Consider the following 10,769-nt stretch of genomic DNA (forward strand, 5'->3'; position numbering starts at 1 on the left):
GCATTTGCTGACGACGTAGTGTTTGTATTGGATGACCCAGTAGAATATATTTTAAACTTAATAAATGTGATCGAAGAATATGGGAAAGTTGCAGGATTGAAAATAAACAAGGAAAAGACTCAGATATTAACAAAAAATATGACGGAAATGCAGAGAAAATATTTAGGAGATCTATCAAACATGAAGATCACGAAAAAAGTGAAATACCTAGGGATATGGATGACTTCTAAAGCCGTATCTTAAAAAAATGATAACTATTTAAAATTATTAAGCCAGATTAAAAAAGATTTAGAAACATGGAGTAATCTACAATTATCACTTGTAGGAAGAATTTCTACAGTTAAAATGAATATTCTCCCAAAAATATTGTTTCTTTTTCAAGTGATTCCAATAAATCCAGGAATGAAATTCTTTGTTGAATTGAATAAGATAATAAGAAAATTTATTTGGCAAAGCAAAAAATCAAGAATAAAACAAAATTCATTAGAAGATCGTAAGGAAAGAGGAGGCCTAGGTCTTCCAAATTGGAAATTATATTATCATGCCACGGCCCTGACATGGATAAAAGAATGGCTGACATTAGAAAATCAAAGATTGCTCAACCTAGAAGGTCACGACTTGATGGTCGGGTGGCATGCATTTGTATGGTATGATAAGTTAAGAACCCACTCATATTTTAAAAATAATGTTATTAGAAAGGCATTGATAGAAGTGTGGAATGAAATAAAGAAAAATCACTTTTTAGTAATGCCAGAATGGGTTTCACCCCTCGAAGCTATAGTACACCCAAATCTTAAAGGAAAAGGTAAGATTTGGAAATATAGTGACTTGTTAGATAATCAATTAAAATTAAGAACAAAACAAGTGTTATATGAGTTAGGTATAGATTTAGATTGGTGGCATTATATGCAGATTAGTTCTAGATATCAAATAGACGCAAAGACTTATATTTTTAAAAAAGAAAATAATGTACTGGGCAAATTATTATTCCAAAACCAAACAAAGACAATTGGAAATGTTTACAAATATTTACTAAATCATAGAACGATAGGTTGGATATTGAAAGATAATATGATCAGTTGGTGCAAAAATTTTGGCAAAAAGATTGATTTAAATACTTGGGAAAAGATATGGATGTATAATTGGAAAATAACAAAATCAATCTCTTTCAAAGAAAATCAAATTAAGATGTTTTATAGATGGCACCTTCCACCATACAGAATATCTAAAATGTTTCCTTCGGTATCGCCCATTTGTTGGAAATGTAAAAAAGAAGTTGGCACATACTACCATGCATGGTGGACCTGTCCGGAGACAAAAATATTTTGGAATAAAGTAGAGAATTGGATAAATGAAATAACAAAGGAGAATATTAAAAAATCCCCTGAATTTTTTCTATTGGGTATTTCAAATATAAAGTATAAAAAAGAAATTTACTATTTAATAATACATATATTGACGGCGGCACGAATAACATTCGCGCAGAAATGGAAAGAAAAGACGATACCGAAAGACACTGAGGTGTTTAAAAAAATTATAGAGTGTGCAGAACTAGATATGATGACTAAACGTTTGAACAACCAAACCGAAACAGAATTTTATAAAATTTGGGATAAAGTATATGATTGGTGGAATGTTAAAAACAGTATTAAAAATTAAATATATAAGAATAAATGACTATTTAAAAACTATAAGATAGAATTATATAGTTTATATTATAACTAACTTAGAAGTGTTTATATTATCTCTTTTTTGTATTACTAATAATTTGTTTATTGCTCTTTGATAAATATATACACATATAAGTATATTATTTTTTATTTTTTATTTTACTTTAAAAAAAAACATAAAGAAACTCAATCAATAATCTTAATTTTAAAAATTTATAATTAAACTTAACAATAATGTAATCTTCAAGTGTGGCTTTTCTGCTTAGATCTGGTAATAGTTAGAGTGTTTTATATTCTGTATTAGTTAGACTTCTATGATAAGCGGAGCAATGGTAGCTCCTTAAATGTTTAATGTTGCATGTCTTTGTTTGTTTGTTTTTTAAACTAATAAAAAATATTTAAAAAAAAAATAAAGAGGGCTGTAAAAGCACTATAAAGCAGTATGTAATTCTGAATGCTATTGCTATTGTCCTTCCTTCCTTCCTTCCTTCCTTCCTTCCTTCCTTCCTTCCTTCCTTCCTTCCTTCCTTCCTTCCTTCCTTCCTATCTGTTAGAATGCAATATTGCAGGCTAACTCTGCCCATGACTTTGATTCTCACTGGCTCAATTTTGACTCATCCTTCCATTCTTCCAAGGTTGGTAAAATGAGGACCCAGATTTTTTGGGAAAATAGGCGGACTCTGTAAACCACTTAGAGAGGGTTGTAAAGCACTGTGAAGCGGTGTGTAAGTCTAAGTGCTAGTGCTATTAAGGTGCACCGCTTTACTTCAACAATGGTTTAATGCAGTGTTTTTCAATCGGTGTGCCGCGGCACACTGGTGTGCCGCGAGACATGATCAGGTGTGCTGCGACGCTCAGCTTCTGAGACCGGAAGCTGAGCTTTATTCTCCGCGCCCAGCTGGAGCTTCCCTGGCAGGGGCGGCAACAAATCTCCTTTGGAGTCCAGCGGGAGGGCACTGGCAGCGGGAACGGGAGGCTGTCAGCTGCAGCGGCCCCGGGCAGTCGCCGGGGAATGGCGGCGGCAACCAAGAACTCCAGGGCGGAGGCAACGGCAGCGCCCTGCCCAGCTGGAGCTTTCCTGGCGGGGGTGGCAACAATTGTCCTTTGGGGCCTGGCGGGAGGGCCCCAAATTTGTTCAATTTGTGCCAGCACACCCCAAAATGCCCCCCCGCGCACCCTTTTTCAGGGGCGCGCAGAGAGCCGCGGCCACCCGCCCGCCTGCCCGATTTCCCTCCGCGCGGCTGGGGACGCGGATCCACCGCCCTCACCAGCCCGATCTCCCTCCACCCGGCTGGGGAGGTGGATTCGCCGCCCCCACCAGCCGGATTTCCCTCCGCGTGGCTGGGGACGTGGATCCACCGCCTTCGCCAGCCCGATTTCCCTCCGCGCGGCTGGGGATGCAGATCTACTGCCCTCGCCAGCCTGATCTCCCTCCGGGGGGGGGGGGGAGACAAACCGATGACCGGGGGCTGTCCGTCCGTGTTGGGTGGTGCAGGGCAGGCACAGGCAACCCCAGGGGAGAACAAGGGAGGGAGAAAAAGGAAAGAGAGAGAAAGGGAGGGAGAGAAAATTGAATGAAGGAGGGAGAGAAAGAAAGAGTAAGAGGTAGAAAGGATAGAGAAAAAAGAAGAGAAAGGGAGGGGGAGAAAGGAAAGAGGGAGGAAGGGGGGAGAGAAAGAAGATATGAAGGAGGGAGAAAAAGAAAGAGAGATAGAAAGGAAAGAGGGAGAGAAAGGAATGAGAAAGAAAGGGAGAGAGAGAGAGATAGCAAATGAGAGAAAGAGAGATAGCAAGAGAGAGAGAGAGATAGCAAGAGAGAGACAGAGATACAAGAGAGAGAAAGAAAGATAGCAAGAGAGAGAGAGCAAGGGGGGAAGGAGGGAGAAAGAAACACATAGAGGGAGGGAAGGAGGGAGAGAGAAAGAGAGGAAGGAAGGAAGAGAGAAAGAAAGAGGGATGGAGAGAGAAAGGAAGGGAGAGAAAGAGGGAGGGAGAGAGAAATAGAGCGAAAGGGAGGAAGAGAGATTTTTTTGTCCAAACTTTTTTTAGTCCCCCCCCCCCCAATGTTCCCCAGGATTTTGAAAATATGAAAAATGTGCCGCGGCTCCAAAAAGGTTGGGAAACACTGGTTTAATGTGCCGAAGTGTGTTTAAAGTTAAAAATTCTCCAGTTTCTTGTTCTCAACCTTGAGAACTTTAAGATGTGTGGACTTCAATTCTCAAAAGCCCCTCGTTCTGCTAGCTGGAGAGTTCTGGCAATTGAAGTCCACACATCTTAAAAGTTCTGAAGGTTGAGAATCGCTGGCTGGTGGAGAAGATGGGCTTGAGCAATAAAGCAAGGTCCATTCCTGCTCTGTTCCCAGGCTGCGTTTGGCCATTCCTTGGCTTTGGATGATGGTAATAGAACAGTTCACACATTACTTCTCAACCTAGTTTGCCTACATAGAAAAACAAGGATAAACAGCAAAGTATCTATAACCTACCAGAGTGGGAAAATCCAGGTAATCCTCCACTTACAACAGTTCATTTAGTGACTGTTCAAAGTTACGACGGCACTGAAGAAACTTACAATCTTTGTAGCAGCCTAATGAATATGTGATCAAAAATCAGATCCTTGGCAACTGACTCATACTTATGACCGTTGCTGTGTTGTGTCCCAAGCTCACACGATTCCTCTTCTGATAAGCAAAATCAATGGGGAAGCCAGATTCACTTAACAACCATGGTACTAACTTATCAACTGCTGGGATTCAATGAACAACTATGGCAAGAAATGTGATAAAGTGGAGCGGACGTCCCTTAACAAATGTCTCAATAACAGAACATTTGAGCTCCCTTGTGGATGTAAGTTGAGGATTACCTGTAGAAGATTTTCCTCCATCCCCAGAGGTTATTTAGAAACTACTGGACAATTATTTGTCTGGCATAGTATAAGCTCTCCTGCCTTCAGGGGTTGGACTAGAAGACCTCTAGAATCGCTTCCAGCCCTCTGATTCTACTATATGTAACTCGATATACTTCCACTGCCCTTTCTGTCTTTGCCATTCAATTCTCTTGGAATTGCTGAATCAGCATTTCTTCACTGCCTTCAGCTGTGGTGGAACCAGACATCAGTAGAAGACATTGTAGGAGCCAGGTTGGTCTACAATGGGGGAAAACAGGAGTTTGGTAGCATCTTTTTTTTACTAAGAAATTTTATTAGCATTCTTCAAAAGAAGAAGCTATAGCTGGTCCTGAATTTATTTGTTTGAGTAGTAAAAAGGGCCTTTTACATAGTTTGCTCAAATCTGCCTGCCTGCCTGCCTGCCTGCCTGCCTGCCTGCCTGCCTGCCTGCCTGCCTGCCTGCCTGCCTACCTACCTATCTTTCTATCTATCTTTCTATCTATCTATCTATCTATCTATCTATCTATCTATCTATCTATCTATCTATCTATCTATCTATCTATCTCATCCATCTATCCATCCATCCATCCATCCATCCATCCATCCATCCATCCATCCATCCATCCATCCATCCATCTATCTATCTATCTATCTATCTATCTATCTATCTATCTATCTATCAGGATAGAGGTAGAAGGGACCTTGGGGGTCTTCTAGTCCAGCCCCCTGCTCTAGCAGGAGACCCTAAACCATTTCAGACAAGTGGCTGTCTAGTCTCTTCTTAAAAACCTCCAGTGATTGAGCGATCACGATTTCTGGTGGTAAGATGTTCCACTGGTTCATTGTCCTCACTGTTAGGAAGTTTCTCCTTAATCCCAGGTTGCTTCTCTCTTTAATTTTCATCCATTGTCACTCACTCACTCAGCAAATTTATATGGCTGCTGTGCCTATAAGGGTTGACCAGTCTAAGTACAGTTCAAATGTGGATTGTTCTCTTTAAAAATCTACTTGGCTCCAAACCTGGGTATCTTCAGGGCCAACTTCTCCAAGTAGACTCCACCCATTTGGTAAAATCTAGCATGGAATCTATTCTTTGGATCCCAATTCTAAGCAACCCAAGGCTGGTTCACTTCCATTGTTCTTCTTCAGATTAGCACCCATTGTGTTGGCACTCAGAAACGCTGCTAAGATTTGACGTGTGAGAAAGCCTTCACGGGTTGAAAGGATGTTTGTATACTGTATATATTTATACAAACACATACAAATACACATAATACATGCATACACACACGCATACAAATATATTTATCACAATTTAGCATAATTTAATTTAATTTTTCTGGTTTACTGTATGCCACTTAGAATCATCCATAATGGAAGTAGCCTCTGAGCCTAAATAAATAAATATATTTTCACCTGGATTAATGAGAGACTAGATTAAAGGAACTTTGATTTATGGCACGTATCTGAATTTTTCAATAATAAAACACATGTATCGAAAACTAGGCTTCAGATGAAAGTGATTCCCCACAATACATTCGTTTGAGGCCATTATATACAAAAAGGCATTTAACCACCATCATAACAACAACAACAAAAATTGTTCACAAAGGCAAGGGAGCTTTGGTGTCTACAGCATCGAACGAATGAACGAAGCGGTGTAGAAAAACTACCATTTTGTTTTTGAAATTTTGCAGAGAAGGAAAGAGGTAGATCTGTCCATCTTTCCAAGTAGGAGACAAACCAAAAGAAATGACCAGTTGAGTGCGAGGGAGGGATCAAGCATGTCATCAGTCTCGAATTGAGTCCCTTCCCACCCACAAGAGATCTAAGTCCACTCACTTTGAATTCCACTGACTCTGATCTCTCACCAATTTGCTGGGGCCCTTAGGAGTTCAGGATTTTCTAGAGACCTTAAAGCTGCAACAAATCTTTATACCCATTTGGAACAGCCTGGATTTCCTGATTTCCCTGATGCCTGACACAAAATTTAAAATCATATCCTGATTTGCACAGAAGCAATCACTGGTTGCTATTATGAGTAACAACAAGGATTCAACTGTCTGCTCCTCACCAGGGTACCTGGAGATTATTGGCATCGTCCTTGGCACCCACCAAGCTCCCTAACTTATGTAATTTTATTATTTCAATTCTTGTTTGGGGTTTGGCCATGCTCAAGTGTAACAGCCATTTTGTGAAAGTGCTTACAGGACACTCTCAGAATCCCAAATGTCTCTCTTGGCTCCAAACAGCCTCTGACCATTCCAAAGGCATTTAACCATCATTCCATAGTGATTCTGGTGACATATCAAGAGCTCTCTAGTCACTATCTTGAGAGATACGGTATTGACGCAGGAAACATTTTGTCAAATGTGCGGTCTTTGGTGGAAGCAGCTTTGGTTGAGAGAATGGCAACCTTCCTGCCTTCCTACCAAAGAGACCCTGAGCATTTTGATATCTCCCCGAAGAACAGACCTCAATGGCTTTTTACCATCCGCCAAAGAGGTACAACCAGGAGAGCAACAGAGACCATCATTGGGCCTTTCCGGGTGTTGCCCATCTTGTTATCCAGCAACACCCAATCTTATTTCTCTCTAACTGGGAAAGCAGACAAAATAGCATGCGTCCATCATATACTTCAAGGCCTCTAAGTACAAATCGATATGTATTTAATGCATATTTCTTAATATGAATCAGGAGGAGAAGGGACATCTTGCAGCAGAGAAGTAGGATGGGAAGAGAAAGGCATGACTTCCTGTGACTGTGAGATTTTTTCTGCAACCAACAAAACAATTCCAAATGGCCTTTCCTTCTCAAGGGTCTGGCCAAAACTGGATTCCTTCACCAGAACCGATAACTGAAGTCAACTTTCCTCAAATTGCCTTCTTCCAACTGCTTGGGACTACACTTCCCAGAATTCCTTTGACCCTGCCAACTGGAATTTCTTGGACCTAGGTTCCCAAACACTGTAAGGGATCAGGTGGATGAAAGCTGACCTGTGAGTGATCATTAATACAATGGAGGGGAACTCTGAAGATGTAGAGTCGGTGATCAAAGATCCTTTTGAAAGCACCCACCCAAGGACAGGAAAACAGAAGTTTCCATCATGCCAACCATTGTTGCCCAGCATGTCTGCACCCCTTGCAAAAGCAGTTTCATGGTTCTGTTGTCTTTTTGAAACTTCTAACAATATTGAATCCTGGGGACAGACTGAAGGCAATATTGAAATATTTATTGCAAAGGAAAAAAAGTGGGCTATTTTTTTTCATGGTGGAGAAAATAACACTCCGTTAACTGAGTGTTATTTTCTCCACCATGAAAAAAAAATAACCCACGTTTTTGACTTCCATTAGAGATGTTGCTGGATGCCAGGGAATGCCAGCTCAGAGGCTCCCAAGCCCAGGTCTAGAGCCATTTAGCAAGAACCCAGATGGGGAAGCAATCTTGCTGGGCTGACACCCTGCCGTAAAAGAGGGCAGCTGTGTTGGGCGGTAGCAGCAACAAACCAGAAGGAAGGTTTTTCCTGACTCAATGTATTTTTATGAAGAAGCAACATCTGTAACTCAAGAATGCTGTTCGTTTGCCAGTTGCAAGCGGTGCCACCTGAAGAAACGCAACCCTCGGATTCTACATCTCTCAACCAGGAAAGGACAGAAGCATCTCTGCTGGTGTTCAAATCTTTTCCGTTTCTGCACAAATCTCCCTCCACCCATTTCCAAAGCACAGGAAAGCAGTTAGAATCGGTGGAACCCCCCCCAAAGGCATCTCTTATCAAAAATATCTGACCTCCCCCCACTCCTGCAGGCGATGCCAGAGATGACAAAATAATAGAATTAGCCTGCTACCAATTTCCTCCTTTGAGCTGCACAATCAAAAAAGATTTGCCTACACTTGCATCGACTCTTCCAGTCAAGCTACGCCAGGCCATTCAAAAACCATCCCTGGAGCCCAAGTGGATTTATTCAGGCTAGGCATCTCTCTCTCTCTCTCACACACACACACAAACACATATACACACGCAAGGACACACAGATACAACCACACAGGGAGGGATCCTCCATTAAAAAGCGTTATTAAAAAGAAAGAAAGAAAAAGGAACCGTACCAATCAGCAGTCGGCATCCCCCCCCCCCCCCCCATAGAAACGCAGGGATTTTGCCTGGAGAGATGCTCAGCCTTTATGCAGCAATGCCAGAAGGGACCCCGCAATTCTAGCCATCCCCCCCTGCCCCCATCTCTGGCAGACTGGGGGGGGGGGGAGAGTCTGTCTAGAGGGGAGGCTCCGAGAATCAAGAACTGCCCCCCGTCTCCCCGTGCAAATTCTTCTTCACAACAGCAGCGGCTGCCCCCCTTCTCCTCCCCTCTAGTCCTTCGCCCCGGCCAGCATCTACCCCGAGACCCCGATCTGCCCCCTCCCTCCTGCTCACGAGGGGACGACCTTGCCGCCCCGGCTGTTCCACTTACCCCAAGTTTCCTGCTCTTCATCTTCACGTAGCCTTGCTTGACGATGTCGCTGAAATTGGTAGCCATGGCTCAGCCGCCTCGCCTGCCGCCTCGCTTGCCACGGGTTGACCTCGTCCACGCCTCCCTTGTTCCTTCCCTCGATCGGCCCCTGAGCTGCCTTCCTCTGGGGCAGCGCCAACCTCGCCCTGCCCTGCGCGCCTGCCCGCTCTCCACCTGTTCTCAGACGTGGGCTGCCACGCCGCCTCGCCTGCCTCCCAGCATCGTTCTAGTCGGAGCGGCTTTTTTCCACCCGGGCGCTGAAAAATAAAAATGACAGATTAGAGAGGGTGACATCTTCCTCCTGCTTGTCTGCACACACACACCCACACACACATCCTCTACCCCTCCCCTCTTTTCCTCCCCCCCTCCCCCTCCCCTCGGCTTAACCATTCGGGAGAATCCTAGGTGGCTGGCACGGGTGTGTGGAGGAATGGAACAGTCTGTCGCGGAACTCGGCGGGCGCTTCGGCTCTTGCAATTCATAAAAGAGGAGCTCCCGCGGCAAGGACAAAAGAGGAGAGAAGCGGCTGTCTTGTTTCCCAAAGCCCCGCACACCCACCCTTCGAGGGAGCTTCGGAAGTTGCCTCCTGGGTCCCTTGTTCGATCCCGCCAGGAGAACTTCGTGTAGGACCTTCTCGGTTCTTTCCCTCCCTCGCTCTCTGCAAACAACACAGCGCAGGACGTCAGAAATGGAGCCTCCGAAGGCACAGCGGTGCGAAGGAGCAAAGCTTTAAAAGACTTTATTCGACACCCCCCCCCCCCCTCGTGGCTTCCCCGAGCTCCTCGCTCTCGCTCTCTCCCCTTGCAAACAACTGTTGGAGAAATCCAGATGTTTTCGCATCAAAGTTAGGCACTTGCCAATCGAAGAGGGAATCTGAGCTCCTTAAACGAACACGCAGGAGAGCTGATGTGCCTGCTAATTTAACTTGGCTGGTTAATTAAACCCGAAGAGCCGCCATGCGCAGGAGGCTACACGCACCACGACGAGTTTCCTCATGTTGAGATCGCTGCCTAATTACCTGGTTTGGCCACTCCAGGTTGGATTATCCTGGGATTTTATTTCATTTTTTAAATTGCAGTCGGTGCAAATAAAGATAATGTGGGCGGGTCAAAGGTTAAAGGAGCATTTTTCGCTGCTGGGTGCAGTAAATGTACTGCAGGCGAGGGAATATATATTCTCACCCCCCCCCCAACATATTGGTATATGAAACAAACGAAAGCATGCACCTTTTTATGTGGTGGCTCCCAGGGTGAACTTGCTGCTGTTTTGGCAAACTGGATGTAGCCTGCCATGTCCAGAGGGACCGACACTTGTGCTGCTCCACACAACTGCTTTTCTCTGCCCTGTCCCAGCCTTGGTTTGCTTAGCAGGGTAGGATCATATCCACCCAACGTCCAGCATTTAAAAATAAATAGTGAAAAATGCAGAGTTTGCATGTAAAATGAGCACAGGGAGTTTGTTGTTAATCACTCCTGGCCCTTTGGTCTGTTTTTTGCTCCATTCACACAACGTCCTCCAAAAGGTTTGTAGGAACCTCTGCTCTTAACGGCCAGGGATGAGTGGGAGGCAGAGGTGGGCCGCTAAGGTGGGACGGTGACGTGTGCTTGCCCCTGTGGCTCTGAGTGCGAGCGGAGTCCAGCGCAATTCTCCTACTGCACTTGGGCAGAGAGCAAAATTGCCCACAGACATGCAGGGGCGCCACAATCCGTAATAT

At 44.0% G+C, this 10,769-nt stretch overlaps 1 protein-coding gene across 2 annotated transcripts in view; it reads right to left on the reverse strand.

Annotated features, from left to right (window-relative positions):
* Nucleotides 1-9,703, reverse strand: part of LOC139155784 (docking protein 4) — a 66,561-nt gene extending 56,858 nt beyond the window's left edge. For both annotated transcript variants that reach the window (XM_070731058.1, XM_070731057.1), the window contains exons 1-2: nucleotides 9,614-9,703; nucleotides 9,017-9,312 (exon numbers count right to left, since the gene is read on the reverse strand). In XM_070731058.1, coding sequence (XP_070587159.1) covers nucleotides 9,017-9,082 — 66 coding nt within the window. In that variant the 5' untranslated portion in view covers nucleotides 9,083-9,312; nucleotides 9,614-9,703. The remainder of the gene's footprint in view (nucleotides 1-9,016; nucleotides 9,313-9,613) is intronic.
* Between the last annotated feature and the right edge of the window lie 1,066 nt (nucleotides 9,704-10,769).

Source organism: Erythrolamprus reginae, unplaced genomic scaffold, assembly GCF_031021105.1.
Source record: "Erythrolamprus reginae isolate rEryReg1 unplaced genomic scaffold, rEryReg1.hap1 H_57, whole genome shotgun sequence".
Taxonomy (NCBI): Eukaryota; Metazoa; Chordata; class Lepidosauria; order Squamata; family Dipsadidae; genus Erythrolamprus; species Erythrolamprus reginae.